This window comes from Cherax quadricarinatus, chromosome 5 (assembly GCF_038502225.1).
Source record: "Cherax quadricarinatus isolate ZL_2023a chromosome 5, ASM3850222v1, whole genome shotgun sequence".
Classification (NCBI taxonomy): domain Eukaryota; kingdom Metazoa; phylum Arthropoda; class Malacostraca; order Decapoda; family Parastacidae; genus Cherax; species Cherax quadricarinatus.
Window position 1 is genome coordinate 17,904,535 of NC_091296.1, and position 27,813 is coordinate 17,932,347.

Genomic DNA, 27,813 nt, shown 5'->3' on the forward strand with positions numbered 1-27,813 from the left:
TGATGGTGGTGGTGGTTGGGTAGCGGTACTGGAGGGACAACAAGAAGCCTCTGTGGAGGGACGTGAAGCTGTTTCTCTGCCCCTACCCCTCCCTCCCCTTTATCCCTTGGTGTCACGAGGGTCACAGTGGAAAGGTCAAGCACCACTGGTGACCTTTCAGTATCGCCATGCGCCGTGGAGGTCAGGAATGTTACGAGGGGTGGCTAAGGTATAAGAGGGAGATAGAAAGGAAAAGGGAAAAAATTCTGAACAGATGTGACAAAAAACAGTGTGGCATCCAGGAAGAGTGGAAAAGAAAAGGGAATAAAGAAGGGTGTTAGCGGAGGACAGTTGAGAGCCATTAAGAATATTGACAGAGATTAACATAGTTTTCCCTACATTACTTTGCCTCACCGTTTTTTTTTTTTCCGGAATTAAAATCATAAGAATTTGTGAATATTATTTTCCTCAAGACTTGAAAACTTCCAGTAGTACTGGAGTGTCTTACACACAAGGCTGGAATATTTTTTAACACAGGACCTTCCAGCAGTACTGGAGTGTCTTACACACAAGGCTGGAATATTTTTTAACACAGGACCTTCCAGCAGTACTGGAGTGTCTTACACACAAGGCTGGAATATTTTTTAACACAGGACCTTCCAGCAGTACTGGAGTGTCTTACACACAAGGCTGGAATATTTTTTCACACAGGACCTTCCAGTAGTACTGGAGTGTCTTACACACAAGGCTGGAATATTTTTTCACACAGGACCTTCCAGCAGTACTGGAGTGTCTTACACACAAGGCTGGAATATTTTTTCACACAGGACGTTCCAGCAGATACTGGAGTGTTCTAGCACATGTTTTACCCCCTGGATGCGACCCACAACAGTCGGTTAACCCACAACTGCATAGTTTGGTAGGGGTATATAAGGAAACTATGTTCCTCCTTGCCATGGAGTCGAATCCAGGACCTTGCGTTTGAGAGTCGATTACTCTGACCAGTGAGCAACGTGGCACTCCTCACCAGTGAGGTACGTGGCACTCCTCACCAGTGAGGTACGTGGCACTCCTCACCAGTGAGGTACGTGGCACTCCTCACCAGTGAGGTACGTGGCACTCCTCACCAGTGAGGTACGTGGCACTCCTCACCAGTGAGGTACGTGGCACTCCTCACCAGTGAGGTACGTGGCACTCCTCACCAGTGAGGTACGTGGCACTCCTCACCAGTGAGGTACGTGGCACTCCTCACCAGTGAGGTACGTGGCAACCCTCGTGTCACGTAAACATTCGGCATTACCAAGTTTAAAAGCCACGTTAATCACCGCACTGAAGAGTTCCTTATCTTCCCCAAGTCATGACAAACTGCGCACTGGATTCATCATCATGGCAGACTGCGCACTGGATTCATCATGGCACACTGTGTACTGGATTCACCATCATGGCACACTGTGCACTGGATTCGTCATGGCAGACTGCGCAGCCAGCAGTGCCACTGTCATGATCACCCAGCAGTGCCACTACGATGATCACCCAGCAGTGTCACTACGATCACCCACCAGTTCCACCATCGTGATCACCCAGCAGTGCCACTGTCATGATCACCCAGCAGTGCCACTGTCATGATCACCCACCAATGCCATTGTCATGATCACCCAGCAGTGTCACTACGATCACCCACCAGTGCCACTGTCATGATCACCCACCAGTGCCACTGTCATCACGCAGCAGTGCTCCATCATGATCACCCAGCAGTGCCACTACGATGATCACCCAGCGGTGCCACCATCATGATCACCCAGCAATGCCACTGTCATCACTCAGCAGTGCCCCGTCATGATCACCCAACAGTGTCACTTCGTTGATCATCCAGCAATGCCACCATCGTGATACACAGCAGTGCCCCATCATGATCACTCAGCAGTGCCACCATCGTGATCACCCAGTAGTGCCACTACCATGATCACTCAGCAGTGCCACTACCACGATCACCCAGTGCCACCATCGTGATCACCCAGCAGTGCCACCATCATGTCACCCAGCAGTGTCACCATCATGATCACCCAGCAGTACCACCATCGTGATCACCCAGCAGTGTCACCATCATGATCAGCCAGCAGTACCACCATCGTGATCACCCAGCAGTGTCACCATCATGATCACCCAGCAGTACCACCATCGTGATCACCCAGCAGTGCCACTACCATGATCACCCAGCAGTGCCACCATCGTGATCACCCAGCTTTGCCACTACCATGATCACCCAGCAGTGCCACTACCATGATCACCCAGCAGTGCCACTACCATGATCACCCAGTAGTGCCACTACCATGATCACTCAGCAGTGCCACTACCACGATCACCCAGTGCCACCATCGTGATCACCCAGCAGTGCCACCATCATGTCACCCAGCAGTGTCACCATCATGATCACCCAGCAGTACCACCATCGTGATCACCCAGCAGTGTCACCATCATGATCAGCCAGCAGTACCACCATCGTGATCACCCAGCAGTGTCACCATCATGATCAGCCAGCAGTACCACCATCGTGATCACCCAGCAGTACCACCATCGTGATCACCCAGCAGTGCCACTACCATGATCACCCAGCAGTGCCACTACCATGATCACCCAGCTTTGCCACTACCATGATCACCCAGCAGTGCCACTACCATGATCACCCAGCAGGGCCACTACCATGATCATCCAGCAGTGCCACCACCTCACCTCTGCCATCATTCCAACACTCACGCCTAACAGTTTAATGCCTCCCTAACGTTGCTTTTAACTGAGCAGTAAGAGAGTCGTTATTATTTACAGTTAACACGAGCTGTGTTTTACAGTCGATTCTGATCATTTTACAATCGACCCCGGTCGTACTTTTTTTGCAAATTGTAGACAAAAGCTAACCGAAGATAAAAAAAAACTTTTATTTCGTAAATTCTCTTTGTAGACGTCCTTATTAATGTCTAATTAGTCTTGTCAAAACCCTTGCTCGACAGACGTCAACAAATATTTAATAGCTCGTGTCAATGTTTGTTTCAGTTTGCTCAACACAAGGTCTGTAGTTTGCAACTCTTAATGTCTATATGACTTCGATTCTGTATGACACAAGTGACAGGTGCGCCATCGTCATTCATGACGGTCAATAGAGGTGACAGCGAGAGCTGAAACTGTCAAGCTTGCGCCTCCCTGTGTGACACATGACGCGGCCCTCCTAATCGTAGGGAAATCTGAAGATGATGGCAAGGAAATTCCTTGTTTTATTCTGCAATTCTGGGCGTATCAAGAGTTTGGCACTACCCTGCTATGACAGTTACACAGTGTGAACACAAGCCAGCTATGTTTCCCTGTCATACTCCATCACGATGACCTAAAACTGCTATGAGAGGTGAGGGGGTGGTGATGGTGGAGCTATGGTAGTCATGGAGTGAAGGTGATGAACAGTATTTAGGAAGTGCTGAGGTGGTGTTTTGATGGTGATAGTGGTGGGATGATGGTGACAATAATGATGATGTCTGATGATAGCGACATTACTAATGGTGATCCCCATGATAGTATACACAACGCCGATGTGTGACGAGGGCGACGAGAATAGAAGGAGACTTGAAATTCAATTACTCACCCGCCGTCCTCCCCCTCAGCTGCTGTAGAAGCTCACTTCGAAGGCCAAGGGTCATAGAAGGTCATAAATATATACACTGCTTACCATCTGATTACAATCCCATCATCATCAGTACCTGAGGTAGTATGCATGTCAGGGCTGTCAACTTGCAGCTATCCATGGTAGTAGGTTGGTAGACAGCAACCACCCAGGGAGGTACTACCGTCCTGTGGTAGTAGGTTGGTAGACAGCAACCACCCAGGGAGGTACTACCGTCCTGTGGTAGTAGGTTGGTAGACAGCAATCACCCAGGGAGGTACTACCGTCCTGTGGTAGTAGGTTGGTAGACAGCAACCACCCAGGGAGGTACTACCGTCCTGTGGTAGTAAGTTGGTAGACAGCAACCACCCAGGGAGGTACTACCGTCCTGTGGTAGTAGACAGCAACCACCCAGGGAGGTACTGGTAGACAGCAACCACCCAGGGAGGTACTACCGTCCTGTGGTAGTGGGTTGGTAGACAGCAGCACCCAGGGTTGGTAGACAGCAGCACCCAGGGAGGTACTACCGTCCTGTGGTAGTAGGTTGGTAGACAGCAACCACCCAGGGAGGTACTACCGTACTTCCAAGTGTGAAGCGGGAGGTACTACCGTCCTGTGGTAGTAGGTTGGTAGACAGCAACCACCCAGAGGTACTACCGTGTAATGTAATTGTTTTACATGATAGGATTGCTGTTTTTTTTTTTTGTCTCAAACACGCGGGATAACAGGTATATCTTGCTACTTCTACTTACACTTAGTTCACACAACACATGCATGTACGTGCATATACATACACACCCATCTGGGTTTTCGTCTATTTTGTTAATAGTTCTTGTTAATTTCCTCTTATCTCCATGGGAAGCGGAACAGAATTCTTCCTCCTTAAGCCATGTGTGTCGAAAGAGGAGACTAAAATGCTAGGAGCAAGGGGCTAGTAACCCCCTTCTCCTGTATACATTAGTAAATTAAAAAAAAATCGTTTTTTCTTTTTAGGTTACCCTACCTCGGTGGGATATGGCCGGTCTGTTATATATATATGATTACACACCTACTCTTGTATTCTAGGGCATTACTCGGTAATGATTCTGCGATCCTGTTTTAAGGGTGTTGTAAAACCTTAGGTTGATAGTGAGATTTTTAGCAGGTTAAGTTTGATCGTCTAAGACCCGTATAAGGAGACATTTGTTTTGTTTTCTTACGAACAAACAACCACCAGCACCTTGTAGTTCAGATCTGCCTTCCTGCCTCCCTTACCTGTCTTGCCGCTCTGTTTCCAGTGACTTGTAAGTGAAACGGAAGCGAGACTAGTGTGTGTATGTTCTTAGGCAACGGAGGATCGAGCCTCCAACACTCCTTGAGCTGGCTGGCCCGCACAGGTTTAGCGCTTTATATAATAACACTAATAAAAATAACTCATGGTGGACACATTGTCACCTCCATGGAATACGTAATCGCCTGTTCGTGGATATGGATGTCAACTCTTAACTGATCCTGCCTCTTAACTAGCTCTTACCGAGTTAAGTGTGTGTGTGTGTGAGCCACAAGGTAACAGGAGCATGCTAGCTGGCGTCAACGACAGATAACTTTTTGCTTTGGCAGCAGCAGGGGACTAGTCGCACATGGTGTGTGTGTGTGTGTGTGTGGTGTTTGTGTGTGTCTGTGTGCGCTCGCGCCCGTGCGCGTGTGTGGTGTGCGTGTGTGTATACTCATTATTATAATAAAGAAGCGTTAAACCACAAGGGCTATACAGTTGTGTACTCATCAGATTGTGCTGACTTAGATGTATTTGTGGAGGTCGATTATTATTATTATGAGTGAGGGCTAAACCCGTAGGATTATAGAGCACGTGTGGGGGGGGGGAGGATGGAAGGTATTCAGGCTCAATTCAGGGAACCGGAGCACAGATGCAATTCCCTAGATCAAGAGCCCCTCACCAGCGTCAAGGAACCTCCCTTGAGGGGTGTCGTAACCTTTAAGTACTGTGCTTCGCAAGTCGTTTGTCATGACACCCATGGTCCTTCTCTTTTACAAGGCTATCAAATTTAGTTATTAAGAGGCGCTAATAGCTCAAATCTTACTTATATAACCAGCCTGGTTGCAAATCTTTCTCCAGCCTTTAAACATGCTTTCTCAGGTATATTATTATAATCATGGGGAGCGCTAAACCCGTAGGATTATACAGCGCGTGGGGGAAAGGTATTCAGGCTTAATTCAGGGAACCAGAGCACAGATCCAATTCCCTAGATCAAGAGCCCCTCACCAGCGTCAAGGAACCTCCCCTGAGGGGTTCTCAGGTGTAGATTCCATGCTGGTGCTGTGTTCCAAAATATATCTGACATACGTCGAGTACAATGCCCTCAAAAAAAAATTTCTGAGGTTTTTCCAACATAGCAAGCTCCGTGCCTCGGGTGATAGTTTGTGTAATAATTACTCCCAGGACCTCTGTATTTGCTTTCTGTAACTTTGTTCTTCCTTAACATTTTCTAGTTTGCATTACCTTGCACTTGTCTGGATTAAAATTTGGTAGGAACTTGTTTAACCACTTCTGCAGTATGTCCAGTTCTTCTTGTATTATTATTATAATCAAAAAGAAGCGCTAAGCAGATCTTCTTGTAACTTGACTCAGTCCTTTAGTGTTCTGATTCTGCTCTGTGACTGCATATCATCAGTAAACACTGATTTGTAGGAATGGATTTATTCTGGCAGGTTATTTACGTATTATAAGAAAAGTGTCTTAATACCGATCCTTGGGGGACCTCGCTGGCTACTCTCACCCATTCTCATCCTTTCTCTTATACACATAAGGGAGGGGGAGAGAAATGAGAGCGTGTGTAGGATGAAAGGAGAGTTGGGAAGGAGACTTGAGGGTGCGTGGGAGCTCTCTTTATGTAAATTTAACCCCTGCTGTGATTGTAACACTTAACACAAGCGACGTTTTGCATGTGGGAGTGGCAGAGCGGATACAATAACTGGCGCCGTGAGGGCATGGTGTTGCAATTATGTGACGTTTAATTATTATTATTATTATTCGTTGTCACTCGTCAGGGAGAATGGTTCATTTGTCAAAGTCAGTGAATTTGCAAATGTTGAGTTTTGTCAGGGAAAAACAGAATAATTAATGCCAGTTTTGCAGTGTGAAGATGATAGACTGTGAGGCACATGCATGAGGTATTCAGTGTATGAGGAAGACCAGAAGAAAAAGCCTCACGAGGAAGGGGCGAGAATGAAAACATTGAAAGGTAGAAGAGTGCAGAAAGTCAACTAAAGAGAAAATGAAGTAGCCTAGTTGCTAGGAAAAAATCTGATAAAGCAGAGAAAAAGACAGCACAAGTGAATCTTGTTGACGGAGGCAAATTTCCTTGAGGCACAAAGCCTGACGGAGAACTTGCAAACGAACTAAAAAAAAAATCAAACTGCAGAAGAGAAAATTAAAGCAAATTGATCACAACATTTCAGTGTTGAAACATTTGCAACATTAAAATTTCCTCTTGAAATTATATTTTTTACTATGCTAGAGGCTGTGTAAACGAGATCATTACAGTTGTTCATTAATCTCGAAAAAAAAAAAAACAGAGACGATGCTGCAGTTAATTCTTTTTGTTCAAATAATATTTCTCTCTCTTTTCACAATTCCTAAAAAATATTGACACTGTGATTACAAAGCGACACTTACGAAATATTAATGTAAACTGTAATGTCCGCTTCTGAGTTTGTGAATTTTGTAAACGTGTGAATACTGACCACCCTAGTCAATATAGATAAATATAAGATTATTATTATGGGGAGCGCTAAACCCGTAGGGATTATACATCGCCTGTGGGGAGGGGGGGGGGTGATGGAAGGCATTCAGGCTCGTTTCAGGGAACCGGAGCACAGATCCAATTCCCTAGATCAAGAGCCCCTCACCAGCGTCAAGAACCTCCCTTGAGGGGTCAAGACAAGATGACGAAGGAATGGTAGGTTGTGAGGGTAAGGTCGATCGCCAAGAAGTATCGAACTGTTGCACTATAATTCTGTCAGGGAACTGTGGCACCCATATTATTATTATTATTATGGACATGTAAAAATGCATTAGTGTAATACCCAGTATTAGTACAGAGATTCGTTTATATATAGAGAGCAGATCTTTTCCCCTACCTTCAGCCCTGTGTATCTTAAGTCATAATGCTCTTCCTGTGTTTGGTAACAGCCACAGAACTCTTCCTGTGTATGGTAACAGCCACAGAACTCTTTCTCTATATCTTCTCAGTCATGGAACACTTCTTCCTCTGGTATATTTGAAGTCACAGATCTTTCTGCAAATCGTAAGCCAATGAGTTGTCTTCCTGCGTATCGTAGAGCTAATTTTCTAGTGTATCGTAACACAGCTTTTCCTGTGTATCGAAAGACCTCTTCTTCCCGTGTATCGTAACATAGCTCTTCTTCCTGTGTATCGTAACATAGCTCCTCTTCCCGTGTATCGTAACATAGCACCTCTTACCGTGTATCATAGCATCGCTCCTCTTCCCGTGTATCGTAACATAGCTCCTCTTACCGTGTATCATAGCATCGCTCCTCTTCCCGTGTACCGTAACAGTGCTAAACCCGTAGGGGTCATAGAGCGCCTGGAGGAATGGAAGGCAATCAGGCTCGATTGAAGGAATTGCAACATTGGTCCAATTCCACACTAGCATTAAGGAACCTTCCCTTGAGGGAGCTTCCCTATCTAACACTAATTTAACACAAGTGTGTGAAATGTTACTCATAAATTACGTAGATGATTAAGTTTCTCGATGCTAATTTGTTTGTTCTCATGGCATTCTCTACGAGAGTTCAACTGTCTTTCGTTGTAATTGGACGGAGAATCGAGTCTCCACAGTGGGTTTAGGTCGCGTAAGATAGGGTAGGTACAACATTTACGGAGCACCTTGACCTCGTAGGTCACTCTCACACACTTAGGCTTTTTTTTTTTTTTTTTACACAAGGTTTTACAAGGTTTGGTTAAAGTTCCTAACTTTATTTACAAGCTAAAAGCTGTTACCTACATCACCTCATTTGAACGCCTTTTTATTGTTATGATATTATTATAATCAAAAAGAAGCGCTAAGCCACAAGGTTTATTGTTATGAGACATACAAATATGGAGCAGGATGAGTTGAAGCCATCTGTGGGCCAGCAGTTTCATTTGATCAACTGACATTATGCTGTACGAACATTTTTCCAGACTCGAGTTATCCTAGGAATAAATGATCTCAGATGAAGTGATGTTCTTGGGAAGGATACTAGTCTTGTTGCTGTCTTCTTGCGTCGATACTCACTTCTCGCTGTCCTCGGAGTGGAACCAAGTATGGTACTTTGATAATATTGGCCTTATACATAACAGTAAGGCCACCCACATCCCTCTGGTGTTGAAGGCTCTGATGAAATGACGGATCTATCCAGGCGAGAGATGTTCTGTCAAGAAGTCGCAGATGAGACAGAGGGCAGGCAATCCAAGAAAGTGGAGCATAAAGGTGTGAGCATACTTGTGCCTCATACGGAATCTTGCAGCCTCTACTATCGAGCAGATGCGAGACACATCGAAGTGCTCTAAGCTTCCTGGCCGCCTTGTTTGCAAGATTTACAACATGGTTCTTCATAGTCAGTTTGAAGTCAAATTTCACCCCAAGAATATCAACTTCGTCCCCGGATACAAATACTCTCCCATTCATTCTTCCAACTGCTCCAGCATTACTATCATAGTGCCTAGAGACCATCATCATTTGTATTTGCTCAGAAGCAAGTGACACCTGCCATCGTTTACCCCAAGCTGATATAGCTGTAAGCTGGTAATTGATGTAACCTAGAGCAGCTGGCATTTCCTCTCTTGGATAAGTAAATATTAGAGTACAGTCGTCTGCACATGCATGAGATTCTGGAATGAGATGGAAGAGGTCACCGAAGTAAACATTTATCTTTCTCTCTCTCTCTCTCTCACACACACACACACACACACACACACACACACACACCTTAGTAAGGAATCATTCAAGACACTGTACACCGTGTATGTCAGGCCCATACTGGAGTATGCAGCACCTGTTTGGAACCCGCACTTGATAAAGCACGTCAAGAAACTAGAGAAAGTACAAAGGTTTGCGACAAGGTTAGTTCCAGAGCTAAGGGGAATGTCCTATGAGGAAAGATTAAGGGAAATCGGCCTGACCACACTGGAGGACAGGAGGGTCAGGGGAGACATGATAACGACATATAAAATACTGCGTGGAATAGACAAGGTGGACAAAGACAGGATGTTCCAGGGAGGGGACACAAACAAGAGGCCACAATTGGAAGTTGAAGACACAAATGAGTCAGAGAGATAGTAGGAAGTATTTCTTCAGTCATAGAGTTGTAAGGCAGTGGAATAGCCTAGAAAATGACGTAGTGGAGGCAGGAACCATACACAGTTTTAAGACGAGGTTTGATAAAGCTCATGGAGCGGGGAGAGAGAGGGCCTAGTAGCAACCGGTGAAGAGGCGGGGCCAGGAGCTAGGACTCGACCCCTGCAACCACAAATAGGTGAGTACAAATAGGTGAGTACACACCTAAAAAACAAGGATAAAAGTAAAAAAGTGGGTTTTACGATTATTAAAAAAAATATTGATACTGCGACTAGATGGATTTATACTGTGTGTCTGTCAGGTGTACACACAGTTTATATAATTAACATTGAGTTAACAGGAAGGAATATTTGTGACTTCGGACAACTTGGTGAGAGGTAGGGTGAGTGGGGGAGAGCATCGCCATGCTTATAGAAAAAAACTCTTGATCCAAGGATTTACCCTCCCTTGGATCAAACTTAATTACCTCCTGTTCCCAAGGCGCTGTATGATCCTTCCCTTTTACATGAATAATGTGATTTGAAATGTCGAAAGTTGAGCTGATTAGGGATGCTGACCAGATTGTTAAGGTTGACATTAATAGGCCTAGGTTGGAATGGAAATATTGTAGGCTTAAGAATTAAGATGCATGTAGGAATTTTAAGGTACTGAATGTCAGTAGAAGTTTGTAAGATCCTCTCGTCTTGCCCATGACCAGGTCAGTGGTGAGGCTGTGAAGATTGTACTCTCCATGCAGGTGGTTCAGTGGAGAGAGTACTGAGATTGTACTCTCCATGCAGTTGGGCACCGACACTCATCCACGTGTCCAACACAAGCAAGGAGTACAAAATCAGGTCACGAGAACCATACTCGGTTCCCGTAACCTGATTTTGTTTATAAAACAATATGCAGTTTATGGCATTTTAAGACGTTTCGCCTACCAGGGACTATCTGTTCATGAGAACTGATAAAGTACACGATGGATGAAACATCGTCTCGGAAAAGTTCCATAAACCGTATATTGTACCTTATTAGCATACAAGTCTACGTTCTTCTATTAATGTGCATCGTTTCAGGGGGGTTCACAGCACTGTCATAGGTTTCACTAGGGTGCTGGTCACCATTGCTCTTAACTTGCTCATACTCAACCACAGGGCCTGTAAAACTAATTCACCTCTATCTAGAGCGGCATTCTGGCTCTAGCTGCGCAGGTGAGGAGAACCCTAGTTAACAGGATTACAAACCATGCTGGTATCAAAGGGAGTGTAGCTGCACAAAGGATGGGAATATAACTGTAATAACAACCTTCCTGTGACTGATGGCATTACAGGCCCAATCAACTTGAAGACAAATGAGAAAGAGACACGGACCTGACCAGACAACAGCACACAGTTATTCCGTAGGTACGCCTGAGCTACCACGCCACAAGCACCAGTTAAGAACTCTGCAGAAGTACAGTGCCAGCACTGTCACTGCACTGTCGATCATTGATTCACCGCCTAATTAACTGCAGGGTGACAATGCCTCCTAGAAGTCGCTGTCTGGCATCACTATCAACCTAGGATCAAAATAAAACTGCCATCTGTCTAATATTCCTTGGGTTGATAGATCTAGGAATATTTTTCGAGACAAATGGCGCAAAAAGTGTTACTTGTTTGAAACTTTTCGCCTATGGACCAGGATTCTTCAGGCTCTTCCGAAGAAGAATGAGACACTTGTGCAACATTTTAGGGATCGGTTTTAGACCCATAGTTGTTTATATATAACAATGATCTTGACGAGGATACGTAGGATAATCGATTCAGACGTAGATGTCACTAAACTTCACAACAACTTAGACTAACTTAATTCGTGGTCAGAAAAGTGGCAGATGCAGTTCAATGTAGATAAGTGCAAAGTTCTGAAGCTCGGAATTTATATCAAGAAGTGTAAGCAACTTAAGTCCAATGGTTATATTACAGCTTTATACATCATTAGTGAGGCCTCACCTGGATTACGCAGCTCAATTCTGGTCTCCATATTACATAATGGACATGAATTTATCAGAAACATTCAGCGAAGAATGACATAGTATTAGAAATCTTCCTTATGAAGAAAGATTGACGTCCCTTAATTAAATTACATTCACTTGTAACACGAAGAATGAGGGGAGATTTGATCGAAGAGTGTAAGTGGAAGATGGGTATTAGGATAAATGGTTGTGAAAACTGACGAGTTGAAGATTGAGACACTTATGCAACATATGGGAATCTTTATTAAGAAAACGTTTCGCCACACAGTGCCTTCATCAGTCCAGTACACAAGAGAAAGGTGTAAGGAGAGGAGGAGTTTGAGGTAATCAGTCCCTCAGCCTGGAATCGATGTGTTCAGTCCATCACTTTCTACAAGATTGATGGGCTGAACACATCGATTCCAGACTGAGGGACTGATTACCTCAAACTCCTCTGCTTGCCCCTCTCTGCTTTGTACTGGACTGATGAAGCCACTGTGTGGCGAAACGTTTCCTTAATCAAGATTCTCATATATTGCATAAGTGTCTCAATCTTCAAGTTCCTCTCTGCAGTTGTACTGAACGCTGAGGCTTACAGCGGCAACCTCACTGCTAACGATAAAGGCGTCTAACATGTTTCTCCAGAATACTGTCATAATACCAAGGTCCAAACTGATCGGGGTGTCTCAATAAAATTTTGACTAAGCTCTTGAGTCACTGAACGGGTCATTTTATGATAGACACTTTTTAATAAACAATATTGTTTATTATACAACTCGGGCATAAGCGTTTTGTTCCTGGCAGACTCTTGACTTACGTCACAACTGTTGATTAACACTGACGTGTAAAAAAGACGCATATGAGGATACGTTTCTCCCACCAGGGGCTTGTTTGCTCTGGTGGGCGAAATGTATCCTCAGCTTTGTCTACCTATATATATACACACACACATCTACGGGGGGGGACTAAACTTACTCTAGGCCTTTCGTGTTGCAGATTGCAAACTCTTCTTCAGGAGCAATGCAAGGAAAAAGCCCTGGGAATTTCAGTAACAGTCTAGACACATTGTAATAAAGTTGGTAGAATTACCGACAATATGTAAAGTAAAAGGACACAAGTGCAACTAATGTGACATTTTATTGTGGCAACGTTTCGCTCTCCAGGAGCTTTATCAAGCCATTGATAAAGCTCCTGGAGAGCGAAACGTTGCCACGATAAAATGTCACATTAGTTGCACTTGTGTCCTTTTACAGTCTAGATACAGGCGAGCATTTAGGAACCACCACCATGACCATACTTAACTGACTGAAGACACTGCTCATTGGCTGAGAGTGATCACCTGACATCTGTCAAGCGTGTCAAGTATCGAAAGACGCCCTTGTTATCCGCTAACCCCTTTTCGTTCACGGTTACTGTTCCTTGGATCGCGACCCCCACACTCGACAGGGTATACTACCGATCATTTTAAAGTCTAGCTCTAAACAAGGGATACTACCCCCCCCCTCCCTTCACAGGGTGCCACGCCCAACACTCGCCTACTAACCGCTAGGTTAAGGGCACCGTAGGTAAGAACACCATCCATGTACCTATTCACTGCTAGGTGAACGGGGGCACAGGCACAGGTATGCTGAAGCTTATCCCAGGTATGCTCTAGCTCATCCACATCTGCACTGCTCGTATCATCTCTTATTTGTGCACCGGAAAAATGCATTTACAGTAAAATAAACAAACTAATTAATTTACGCCCGACCAATCTCTAGTTCCAATAAATTTAATAATTATGCACCTGTAAACAAACGAACAAATCTTCAGCTCCCCCACCACCCACATTCTAAGAGAGTTGTGGGGGGTAAGACAGTGATATAAATCACGTCTTTGAAGGTAGGTCTCGCACAGACAGACGCTCCTAACCAAAGCGGAGGAGCTAAACTATTTTATAAATGAAACCGTTTGAAGTGTCGCCTTGCGCTGAAGGACAGAGTACCGGGAAGGTAATAACTACTAGTTTAATATGTATCTATATCCCTCTCACTGTACCCACAACTACCACTGTACCTATAAAACAAATATTTCTGTAGGATAATTAAGCTTAATGCCTTAGTTTTGCATACGTTTCTTTATATTTTAAAAACTGTTGAATAATCTTAAGACATAATTGATAAGACATAAGCGCGGCATCTGGGTATCTTTACTGAAATACAGATTCGACTATTATACTGGATGACAGACACATATGTAACACTTCAGTATTTTTACTGACCTGACTTCTGTCTCCAAGATTGAAATCGACTCTGTATTAGATTGCTGAAGCCTGCTACTCAGGCGAAACGTTTCGTCAGTGAAGCCAACCAAGTGTTGTACGTGTGTCTTACTCATCAACTTGTCGGCATTGTATACCATCATTATTGTTGAAAAATTGGACATCTTCAGCTGCTCCACCTCTGGCTCCAGATCAAGGATGTATACACCGTGAGGTATCTGTTTCCTCTTCAAGGTATTGAAGTACGTTTGTGTGATGACGAACAGGTTACATACAGCCTTAAGGGACTAAGCACCTTAGCACTACCTCTCCACCTCTTCCACTGTCTCCATTATAAAATTCGCCTCTGTATTAGACTACAAAACTTTCATCAATAACCCAGGTGTTACACGTACCTTATACACTAACTTGTTGCTATTATATACCGTTATGTAAAAAAAAAAATAAGCCGTATTTAGGGGAACCATCATCACATTAGAAGGCTTTGTTACGTCTCTCTTTTCGTGAATTTAATAATAATCATCTAAGAAGAAAGAGATAACACATACTAGTGTAGATATCAAATATATATGTGTTTCTCTTTAGTCATAACTAGCATTATTATTATTATAATAAAAAGGAAACGCTAAACCACAAGGGCTATACAGCGCAAGTCATAACTTGTGAACTTGGCATATAAATCAATGACCTTTTCGCCAACCCTGAGCGTATGTCAAGTTTTGCCCAGAACTCCATGGAAATCTGTCTGAAAAATACGAAATTTTTTTTTTTTAATCGATGTTAATACCGATTACATAATCTGGCCATAGATATTTTCGGAATAATTAAATTATAATGGGTAAATCTTGAGTAAGGTTAAGTTGTTTGAAGTTTTGGTGTAAAATTTAAAACTAATGTTCCATAATATTTCATGAAAGTCCCTGTATCAGGCATTGGCTTCAGGGAGGTTCAGTATGTAGGAAGCACTGGCTTCAAGGGAGTTCGGTATGTGTGAAACACTGGCTTCAGGAAGGTTCAATATGTATCAAACACTGCCTTTAGGGAGATCCCAGTATGAATACCATTTAAAACAACAGGCAACAGCAGAGATCGGAGCTTAAAAGGGCAAGTCAGAAATGGTTTTTCCATCACGATTGTTTTGAGGAGAGACTCGCGGTAATGCTAAAGATAATATTGATAACAAGCAACACATTAATGAAAGGAACAACACCTGTGTGTGGCCCGTGAAAGCTGCAGTGGACCTTCGAGGGCGGCAGTGTTTACTTCACTAATATGTGCTTTACAGATGGTATGACACTGACACACACACACACACACACATTCATTCATTTTGAGTTTAGTTCTTATCACAGATTGAGGTCTAATTAATGCTTTCATGCGAGATTGGTAAATGTTAAAATAACACGATACCAGGTTTATTGCATTTCACTGAGAAACTTCGTCTACGAAGGACTTATGGATCAAGTCCCTGGTGGACTATATTATTGATGAGCAAAAGAGATTCCCCTCAGAGGTCTGTAGTAAGAAATACGAGTACGTTGACGTGAACTCACGGCAGTTGTGTTACAGATGTTGGTGTATCGGGTCACGGATGATGACTGGCGCTACAAAGGTCCAGTAGACTTCGGTATAGAGTCAACACTGGTCATCTTGGAGACCTGGCTGGCTCAAGGATCACTTCACAAAAACTGCAACTACTAAGTCAGCTTCTTCCTAAATCCTCACGGACCGTTGACTAAAGTTAAACCTGTAAGCTAGGGGGAAAAATAGGTAGGCTATTATAAACACTTCAAAATTCTCCACCCTGTTCTTCAGAGTGCAAGCACTGTGCGTCTTACCTCCAGGAATCAAATCTGGATAAGCCATTTCCCTGAATCCCTTCATAAATGTTACAATGCTCACACTCCAACAGCGCTGGAGGCGCTTAAAAAAAAAGGTGACAAGACAGGCTAAGTTAAATGAAGCATAATGAAATCATGGCGAATACACAATAAAAAAACATCAATGTAATAAAATGATTCATAAAGGATGTGATAGCTTAGGTCAGTGGAGACACCGAGTGGGAGGAGAGCTTGGGTACTTCAGCCTCCTCTTCCCCCTCAAGGGAGGTTCCTTGACGCTGGTGAGGGGCTCTTGATCTAGGGAATTGGATCTGTGCTCCAGTTCCCTGCATTGAGCCTGAATACCTCCCATCCCCCCGCATGCGCTGTATAATCCTACGGGTTTAGCGCTCCATGATTATAATAACTTCAGCCTCCCACATATTACCTCAGCCACCAAATAAAAAATAGTAATAATAATAGCGCCACCTTCCAACCTCACTATAGAAGTTCTGATGCCAGTCCTAGCAAGACTCTCTGGTGCCGCTCTCAGGAGTGCAGTGAAGGGCGAGGCGAGAACTGATAAAGGTCAGAGTTAACTAATTAAAAAAATAGAAATGAAAAGAAAGAGACCTCTACGTCAGCAGACGAATAACCCGGTGAGTTAAGGAACTGATCCATAGGTGTCGCTGACATACACGTTCCTACATTATAAAACTGACAAAACCAAAACCTCACGCATTCATCCTAATCTAAACAATACATTAAATAAGAACTTCTTCCTCTCATAGCGAACAGGGAATATGTATGTTAGCAGAACTGGCCAAAGACTTTGAATTATCATTCACAGTGGTTAGTATCCCAGGATAACCCAAGAAAGCCAGTCTTATTTCCATTAGGGATCTCCTCTTCACCAGGATGAGATCTGCAACAGTCGACCGACACCTATGTACATAATGGTAAGTGAACAGGGACAGCTGGTATAAGAAAACCCAACGTTTGCACTCGTTACAGTTTCCTCGGGTGTAAGCCCAAGACTTTAAGAGACTTTAGTAAGGGCCAGCCGAAGACGCTAATACTAGAGCCTCGCCAGGGACTCCAACCTGGGTACATTCAGTTGTGAACCACACAATCTACGACTGAGATGAGTTTTTTTGCCACCACATGACCAACAAAGTTAATAACTGCCAGAGAACTCTAGGAATGTGGGGTAAAGCTCTATGGCGCCCTAGTGGTACCATGGTTATGCCCTGGTGGTACCATGGTGATGTCCTGGTGGTACCTTGGGTTCCTGGTGGTACCCTGGTACCGTGGTGGTGCCGTGGGGTCCTGGTGGTACCCTGGTGGTACTATGGTTGTGGGGCCCTGCAGGTACCATGGTGTTGGTGCCCTGGTGGAACCATGGTGGCGATGTACTGGTGGTACCATGGTACCCTGGTGGTACCCTGGTGGTGCCCTGGCGGCGCTCTGGTAGTGCTCTGGTAGTGCACTGGTGGTGCTCTGGTAGTATCCTGGTGGTGCTCTGGTGGTGACCACGCGAGGTAAACAATATAGCTGTCACAGCCACGGTCTTGAATGTCTGAGTTGAATTTATTAAAACAATGGACTTCTGCAGGGAGTGTCTAGATGCCGGTGAGGGCGGGGCTCTTGATCCAAGGAACTGGAGTTATCCTCTGTGAAGGCTTACTCAGCCCTGTAACAACTTCAGACAGTATTACCAAGGCTGGCTCCTCCTCAGGAAAATTAATGAATAGAAAAAGAACAAAAACACTTTATTATTTAGAAAATTTAAAATATAAAACATTTTAATATGAAATATTGATCCTACCTTAAAGAAAATGAAAAATATAAATGATATCTGAATTCAACGCTAATATATATATATATATATATATATATATATATATATATATATATATATATATATAAAACTTGGGTGTCTGGTGTTGGTGACACTGCGTGTTGTTGAAATCGTAGCCGTTGCCGCTGATGGGGAGGGGGGTCGCAGGTGTTGGTGACAACCCACCGGCTCGTTCTTCACAGATTTTATAGCCGTCAATAATCCGTTTTTTCCCACTGCAATGATGAGGGGTTATATTCTGCTACTTGCATACACAAACAGGTAAGTGAATCAGAATTTGGGACGTCTCAGAACGTTAGTCCATCTCCTTCAATTCTACTCATTGATTAGCAGGTGACCTTCTCTGTTCTTTCAAGAGTAGTGTTGGTAGCTGTGAGTCGAGTGATTTACTGTTTGACCGGAGCCCCACACGTCACCTTTCGGGGGGGGGGGAGAGGGAGGGGAAGGGATAGCGGGAGCTAGACTTACCCTACCTTAACAAGTAGCCGGCAATGAAACTATTGTTACTATATACTCCCTTGCTACTCCTATCTATTGAACTTTTCCCTCACACTCCCCCATACCAAGACTTATAGTCAAGGAGTATAAGAAGAATAGGCGAGGAAAAAGTTCTAACATGTGGAAGTCGCGTAAGGCAACAAATCTTCTACTGACTGAAATAATTGGATGAACCATTGATATACACAATATGAAACTTAAAAGCCTGGAGTGCCAATGTCCACCTCAAGAGGCGACTGTTGGTTCCCTTAAAAGTTTCTAGGTATATCAAAGGTTTGTGGTCCATTTCTAAAATGAATTCTTTTCTCAGTAGATAAAATTTAAGCTTGGAGATACCCCACACAAGGGCTAAACATTCCTTTTCTATTGTGGAGTATCTCGTTTCTGCAGGAAGGAGTTTCCGGCTTAGGAAGCATACAGGGAAGGGAGTACCATCATGGTATTGTAGTAACACTGCACCTAAGCCAGTATTGGAGGCATCAGTTCTTAAACAAAATGTTTTATTAATATCTGGAATCTTAAGTATAGGGTCTTTTGAAAAGACATTTTTAATCTCATTAAACTTTTCCCGAGCTACGTCGGAAAGTTCAAGAGGTTCCTTCACAGACTTTTTAAGGAAGTCAGATAAGATGCCTGTAAGATCAGTAAGGTTCGGGATAAACCGTGCATAAAAATTTACAGAACCAAGAAAGCTACGCATGAGCTTCTTGGTTTTGGGGAATTTAAATTCTAATAAAGCTTTGATCTTATTGGGGAGAGGCTGCAGAGAGTTATTAGAAAGTATCAGTCCAAGATATCTAATCTTGTTATACCCAAGGAAGCATTTCTTCGGCTTGGCAGTGAGGCCATGTGAGCGTAACCTACGCAAAACTGATGTTAATGTTTGGATATGTTCGCCCCACGTGGATGTCATTACGTAAATGTTATCAAAATAAACTGAAACATTTGGCATACCCAAGACCTTTCTCATCAGTCTAACGTAGGTAGCACAGGCAGTTACCAAACTGAAGGGCATAGTTCTATATTGCATCAGTCCTTGGTGGGTAGGAAAAGCGGTGTACTGCTTAGAAGAAGGATCTAACATTACTTGATATGCCTGCGCAATATCAATCTCTGAAAAGAAGGAAGCGTCATAAAATTTGTGTAGATCGCTATCTATTAAGGGCATAGGTTCAGCATCCCACCGAGTTATAGCATTAAGGCCTCTGAAGTCAATAGCAAGTCTATATGAATTATCCTCCTTCTTAACCATGACTACTGGTGAGCAATATGCAGATACTGAAGGTTCAATGATCTTTAGTTTTAATAATTTGTCTACCTCTCGGTCAAATGCATCCCTAAGGTGAACTGGAACTGGGTATAATTTTCGTTTGATAGGATTGTCCGTCACTAAGTCAATCTTATGGACTACCGTGGAGGTAACACCTGGAATATCAGTAAAAACGTCTGAAAAGTTACACATTGAAGTAGTTCATGTCTCTTATGGTCATCCAAAGATTCATTAATATTAATGTTTGTTGCACCCGAGTGGTCAAGAGTCACCAAGTCATGTAGTTCTTCATCATAGTCTAACTTAGAGGTGTCAATTACGCACAACTTACATTCTTCAGTTGTCTTATCAAGTTCGTGTGGAAAAACTAAGTCAAAGTTATTAAGGCAGTTAACCGAATTTCTTCGGTAATATTTCTTAAGGATGTTGATGTGATAAAGCTTAGGTTTCCCCTTGACTTCTATGAGGTAGTCAACTTTCCCACAAATTTTTTATACTTTATATGGACCTTTCCATGCTACTAATAATTTATTTGACTTGATAGGCAAAAGTACCAGAACTTCATCCCCTACTTTAAAACTTCTCCTCTGACTTTTGGAATCAAAATAGGTTTTGTACTGGTCCATTGACAAGCTTAAGTTTTTCGAAACTACGTCAGAGGTCTCCTCAAGTTTGGATCTAAGGTCAAGGAGAAACTGGTAAGAAGACTGAACCTCAGCATTTACGTCCTCATTAGTCCATAAGTCATGAAGGATGGACAATGGGCCTCTGGCCTGTCTACCATAGAGAAGTTCAAAAGGTGAAAACCCCAAAGAGTCACTGGGAACTTCCCTCATGGCAAACAAAGCACAGGGTAGGTAACGATGCCACTCCTTAGGTTTAAGGGAGCAATGTTTCCTTAAAATGGACTTGAGAATAGAATGCTGGCGCTCAATCCTCCCATCACAGCTGGGATGATAGGGTGTGGTGAAGAGAGGCTTCACTCCCAGAAGTTGGTATAGATGTTGCATTAAGTCAGATGTGAATTGTGTCCCACGGTCAGACAAAATTTCTCTAGGGATGCCCACTCTGGAGAAGATGGACAAAAGGGCTTCACCCACCTCTGTAGTAGTTATGGTCTTTAAGGGTATGGCTTCATGGAAACTCGAAGCATAATCAACTAATGTTAATATATATGTCCCCCAGATGAAAGTGGAGATAAAGGACCAACGATGTCAATAGCTACTCTTTCAAACGGTACCGTAAAGATTGGCATTTTGACCATAGGCACTAGCCTGGTACCTCGGGAGGATGACAGTTGGTAAACTTTACACGATCTACAATAGGTAGTGACATCTGAGGACATTTTTGGCCAAAAATAGGTTTCCCTAATTTTATTGAAGGTTTTACGATGCGAGAAATGTCTGGCCACTGGCAGGTCATGAGCCATTTTAAGAACAGTCTCTCTGCATTGACTTGGAACAACTAAGATGGAATAGTCTATCTCCTCTGAATTTAATTTGAATACTAATTTATACAAGATATCCTTTATATATTCAAATTTATATGAAAAGTTTTTCCTTTGAATAACTTGATTTTGTTTAGCTGCATTATGGCAATTTTGAAGAGAAGGGCAATTACGGTGTAACTTGACAAAGGAGTCCTTCGATATATCTAAAGGCTTAAAGTAAGGGAAAATCAAAGGATGGACAGTAGGAGAAGTCTGGGCTTTGGTCTGAGCCCTAGTCAAAACATTTATAGTATCGGAGGTGATATCTTCACTTTCATCTAGCAAGTGAACCGGTGATCCTACTACCTCGCTTTCGAGAGTAGCATCACTGGTTTTTAATCCCACATGAATCTCACGAGACATTGTCACATCTGAACTTTCGAGGGGCTTCTCTGACTCTACAGGAAGAGGATCTGAAACACTTATGTCCATCTTTGGTGATGAAAGGTCAACCTTAGAAGGAAGAATGGCACCTTTTACATTACCTATTAGTACGGAGCAAGAAGTGATGGGAGCTAGTACGGCTTCAGACCAACCTGTGAACCATTTAGACCTAATGTAACAATGGATGGTAGGAAAAGTGTCCGTACGGCCCAAGTAGTCTGAAAGTATAGCAGAGGAATGAGTTTCTTTAAGGTTAGGGAACAGCTTATCAGAAATGACTATACATGTGCATCCAGTGTCTCGTAAAATGGTAGATACATTAAGTCCATTAACTGTTCCTGAACAGAAGGGTGCTTGGTCATTACAGTCTTTAAAACATCTTCCAACTTTTTGGACCTTCTTAAAGGACAATCTGGACGTTTATGTCCCTTAACACCACACAAATGACAAACAGGAATAAAAGAAGTCAATTTACTTTCCACTAGAGGCTTTGATTTCTTAAGGTCTGATGAACCCTTGCCCTTAGGGTTCGATCCCTTTAGGTCTTTATAGGAATTGTGAGCCTCGGCATACAGGTCAGCAGCCTCAGCAACTTCCTCAGCTTTAATCAGGTTACGTTCTCTGATGAATGTTCTTATCTGGTGGGGAAGAGTTGTCAGGAACTGGTCAGCAACCATGAAGTCTCTAAGAGATTCATAACTGTGATCAATTCCTGAACTCTCTCTATCCAAAAGTCGAACAAACGAAAGAGTGTTACTTGCAACTGCTGAAAGTTTTGGCCAGGCTGTAAGGTGGCATACCTGAAATCTTTCCTGTAAGAATTTGTGGTTTTTTGATATGCTTTAAGGATTGCCTTCTTCAGTAGGTTATAATTACATGTGATATCCTGCGACAAAGTTGCATAGATATTCAAAGCTGTACCAGAAAATAACATTCCTAACCTGGTAGCCCAGGTGTTAGCAGGCCATTCACAGAGGGTAGCAGTATTTTCAAACCTGATAATGTATGAAGTTATGTCTTCACCCTCTGTGAAGGGAGGTAAATTAGGTGTTGGAATATGTGCACTAGCTGCATGATGTTCAATTACTCCTTCCTCTAATTGTTGTTGTGTAAGAGTTAACTTTTTATTCTCTAATTCAAGGCGAGCTTTTTCGAGCTCGCGATCCTTTTCTCTCTCTATTAACTCGAGTTCTCTAGCTTTTTCCTCACATTCTCTAGCTTTTTCCTCAACTTCTCTATCCTTTGCTCTTTCCTCAAGTTCTCTTAATTTAACTTGTTCCTCACGTACTAGCTCTCTCCTCACGATCAAGTCTATCACACTCCTTTTTGTCTTCTCTCTCTCTTTTTAACTGTCTATCTTGGTTTTCTCTTTCAATTCGATCTCTCTCCTTTTTCTCTTCTCTTTCCCTTTCTGTCTTTCTTCTCTCTCAATTCTCTCTCTTTCAAGTCTTTCCTGGATCTTAGCACTAATGAAAGATTCTAAATTTTTCCCTGTTATTCCTAACTTCCAGCATTCATCCAAAACTGGTATTCCTCCATACTTGCAAGAATAACTTAAACTATGGGGGAAATGAAACGGGTATTAAAGAAAACGGAGGGTTCAATTATTGCTCCGCTCAAACTGTAAATAAACCAGAGGGCTCGATCCCTGCTTCAATTAAACAATATGTATTAATGAAAACGAAGGGTTCTATGCCGGCTCCGAGCAAACAGTAAGTAGAATGGGGTCACTTGACCATCCAATCTTCTCACCAACAAATCAAGAGTGTCCTACGACAGTTCCCTTGATAAAATAAAGAGCTCAATGAAACAAATTGTCACTGGAAAATCTTAGGTCCCTAGAGTCTAATCCTCCAAAGTGTTTCAAGCTTGAACAAAAAGGTGGCAGAATTAACTATTATATCCTGCCTGACTTGACTTACAATAAATTGAGACTTTAACAATCACCAAATCTTTTAAATACCTGTACTGTAGTCCTACCATAGAGAATGATTACTCATTGCTGGTGGTAACCGTCTGTGGTATGTGGCGTTGAAGTTCCAATGGTAGATTCGAGATGGAGTTGAATCTTGATTCAGTCGAGTTGATCCTGGCAAGGTCGCTACTTGTGAAGGCTTACTCAGCCCTGTAACAACTTCAGACAGTATTACCAAGGCTGGCTCCTCCTCAGGAAAATTAATGAATAGAAAAAGAACAAACACTTTATTATTTAGAAAATTTAAAATATAAAACATTTTAATATGAAATATTGATCCTACCTTAAAGAAAATGAAAAATATAAATGATATCTGAATTCAACGCTAATATATATATATATATATATTAGCTGATGGGGGGGGGGGTCGCAGGTGTCGATGACAACCCACCGGCTCGTTCTTCACAGATTTTATAGCCGTCAATAATCCGTCCAGATGACAGGAAAGCAGGTTTTTTCCCACTGCAATGATGAGGGGTTATATCCTGCTACTTGCATACACAAACAGGTAAGTGAATCAGAATTTGGGACGTCTCAGAACGTTAGTCCGTCTCCTTCAATTCTACTCGTTGATTAGCAGGTTACCCTCTCTGTCCTTCCAAGAGTAGTGTTGGGAGCTGTGAGTCGAGTGATTTACTGTTTGACCGGAGCCCCACACGTCACCTTTCGTGGGGGGGGGGAAGAGGGAGGGGAAGGGATAGCGGGAGCGGGACTGACCCTACCTTAACAAGCAGCCGGCAATGAAACTATTGTTACTATATACTCCCTCGCTACTCCTATCTATTGAACTTTTCCCTCACGTCCTCCCCGTCCTTGGATCAACTAAATGCCTCGCATTCCTCAACTACTCTGACTCCTAAATTTAAGAGGAACGTAACGTAATGCGCTGTAAGCGCCATAAGTTTGCCTGAAAAAATGTATTACTATTGTTATCGGGAGCTCTAAGCCCGTAGGGCTTATATAGCGCGTGTGGGGGGAGGGGGTACGGAAGGCATTCAGGGAACCGGAGTACAGATCCAGTTCCCTAGATCAAAAACCCCTCACCAGCGTCAAGAAACCTCCCTCGAGGGGGGGGGAGACTAAATGGATAACTGAAACACAAGTTCACAATAGCCAAGAAAAACTACTTATCAAGTTCAGGAGCTCAAAATGGTTGTATTAAGTAAACTTTGATGTGATCACACATCTGAGCTTCGTAGTATCTGTCACATATATATTTTATCTTGTGATCAATATTCTGGGTATTTAAGTTTGATAAACAACATGTAGTTACCTAACAATCATAGGCATTATGTATATATATTAGACAAAGAAAATGACAAATGACAAAGAGTAGCAGCCCAGCCACCGTGGAGAGAAGACGTCGTCGTTCCCGCTCTTCAGCTGAGCAACTCTGAACACTGTTGCTCGAGAATTTACTTGGGTTATCCTGAGTAGTTCTTCACCAGAGCTGAGAGGAGACTTGCTTGCAGTCACTTCGAGCCCCATCCCATCAAGAGGGTAAGGCGGTGACTTGCTTGCTTGTTCACCCCTCTCATCCCCATCCCCCCATCCTTCCCCATCCTCCCCCCACCCATACATCAACACTGGCCCACACACTTAACACACTACATACATTGCTATCCTTCTGACTGTCCTATCTTCTTATTTTTCGGCAACTTCGCTTTGGCGAGTTAACACAAGGCATTTTGACCATCTGGTAGCCCGTGTGGTTTTTTAAAATCCAGCCGATCTTTGCCTTGGGCCCTTTCCCCTCACTACTCGAGGGTAGGCTATCTTAGGAGCTGACCTTCATAAGTCAGCTGAAATAGGATGTTAGGCTAACATTAAGGAAAGATACCTTTTTGTTAAGCAACTCCTCTGCCACATGCTCCTTCCTAGGCATCATGGCGAGGATTCGTGTAAGATTACGCACTGATGGAAATCAAATGTCCATGAAAGACATTCTCAATTGTATTTGCTCTAACTCAACTGTTGCTCCAGTGGATGTTTTTAAAACCCACACTGGAGTAGTACTTCTCCTCTCTTCTGAAGAAGAGTTACTCCAACTCCTAAAGCATGATGTCTTGGATAAACTGAAGACTTCTGGTGTTATCCCAGTTGCACCTGACAGCTATCAAGCTCAGAGGACTGTGTTTGTGGCCAGAATCAACAGTTTTATGAAACACAGCAATGTTAATGAAATTGTTGATAACATTAATACCGAGAATTCTGACCTTAGGGCTGTTGAAGCACATAAATTCTCGAATCCCAACAACAATAAGGTAACTTTAAAATTAATACTCGAGACACCTGAAGAGGCCAAACTTGTGTGTCAAAATGGCTTCAAATGTTTCAATACCAGATGTACATCTGACCAAATTTCCATGGAACGCTTTGTCAGTGTGACACAATGTTTCAAGTGTTATGCCTTTGGTCATAACAACAACAAATGCAGTATACAAGGGCAAATTTGTAGCATTTGCTCTGGCCAACATTCCTATCGTGTTTGTACCAATAAAAATTCACCTAAATGTGTCCTCTGTAATGGAAAACATCATGCTGTTTCTGCTATTTGTCCTGAAAGAAAAAAGGAAATGCAGAAAATTCTTGACGCCAAGAAACTATCCACATCTAAGAAGACCACTCCTCAGGCACCGCCAACCATGTCCCAAACTTCCTTCCCAGCTCTGCCTGGATCAAGTGGGACTCCTCAGGTCTCTACCAATGGTTCCAATGTTTGGAATTCTGCCCCTCTTGGAGAGCCCCAATCTAACCCTCACTTACAACAGACACAACAACAAGGTTCAGTCGCATCTCATGTGTCTCAGGTATCCACAGATGGGGATATAATGAGAGCACAACTAATGTACTTGGTGGCCAAAGACACAGCTGGTGGTGATATTCAACTCTGCTCTCGTGTTTTGAATGATATGTTAAAGGCTAATGGGATCACTCCCATCATTATCCCTGAAAATGTGAAGGCCATTATGACCCAGCCTTCTCATAACAAGAAGTATGTACCATACTCTACATCTAATAATAAGCCTAAGTCATCCCTGGCTCAGGGATCGCCCTCCTCGCAAACCCAGGTTGTCAACTCTTCTCAACCCGAAAAGTCAACACCTGAACATAACAATGCCCCAGAAAGTGGTGCCTACTCTCCCGCTATTGTAGCTGAACCTGTTGAACAGGAACTTTCCCAAGGTAACTCACCTTGCCTATCTAATATTCACTTGGAGCCTACACAGTCTCCCATTAACTCTCACAAGCCTCTGATTCCTGAAACTGAGTATAGCATACCTCAGTTTCACGATGATGACTCTAACGACTCTAACGACTCTAACGATTCTATTGATTCTAATGAGTCTGTTAATATTACTGCCTCTAGTGAAGATGAAGATGATGGCACTGTTAATACACAAGCTTCCACGCAAAAGTTTCCTTCTCCTATTGAAGAGTCCAGCAAGGATAGTACAGATACAACACATAACATTACTTGCAGGCGTTCAGAACGCAGTGTACGAGCGAAGAATAAGCAATAATGGGGATTACAATTTTCCAACTTAATGTTCAACATTTCTTTAATAACCGTTACCTTCTTGAGGTTGAACTACATAACTACAATCCCGATGTTATACTTTTGAACGAGACAGCTGCAAGAGTTGATCAACATATTAAATTACGTGGATACTGTACTGTTGAGAAATCGAGAGGACAGTTTAGTGGTGTAGCCATCCTGGTTAAATTAGGATATACATTTAAAAATATTCATTTGGATGAAGATAACATTCTTGCAATAGAACTAACAACGTCGCATGGACAACTAGTAATAGGAACTGGATATTTTCCCCCGAGACAGCCATATATAGAGTCAATTCCTCTACATAGGATATTAAGCAGAAATATTCCAACAATTTTAGCTGGAGATTTTAATGCTCATCACCCTGCCCTCTTTAACTGTGGAGCTGGTATTCCACTGGGTGACTTAAAAGGAAAACAACTCTTTAATATCATGACAGCTAGAAACTTGTCATTTCAAGGCCCATTCTTCAAATCGTACATTGGACCTCATCCAGGAACACCAGATATTGTACTGACAAACAGAGACTGTGACATCTTTCACTGTCGTATATCTCCTGGTGGAAATGTAGGATCTGACCATATCCCTGTTATAATACAACTACAAACTTCTCCATTTAGAATACCTGTAACTCGTAAACCCAATCTTAACACCCTAGGATTTGACCCCTTCAGGGCATATCTGGGTGATGATGAAATTGTGTCCTTGGAAAATCTACCTTCCAGTGCAATTGATGATGCA

General features: G+C 42.9%; 2 protein-coding genes across 7 annotated transcripts in view; one reads left to right on the forward strand and one right to left on the reverse strand.

The window, feature by feature from the left end:
- Positions 1–27,813, forward strand: part of LOC128684676 (uncharacterized) — a 170,949-nt gene that overhangs the window by 116,476 nt on the left and 26,660 nt on the right. The gene's annotated exons all lie outside the window — the stretch shown is intronic.
- LOC128684821 (serine/threonine-protein phosphatase 6 regulatory ankyrin repeat subunit B) overlaps positions 15,772–27,813 on the reverse strand; it is a 78,930-nt gene continuing 66,888 nt past the window's right edge. The window contains exon 15 of the mRNA XM_070100827.1: positions 15,772–15,967. Coding sequence (XP_069956928.1) covers positions 15,927–15,967 — 41 coding nt within the window. The 3' untranslated portion in view covers positions 15,772–15,926. The remainder of the gene's footprint in view (positions 15,968–27,813) is intronic.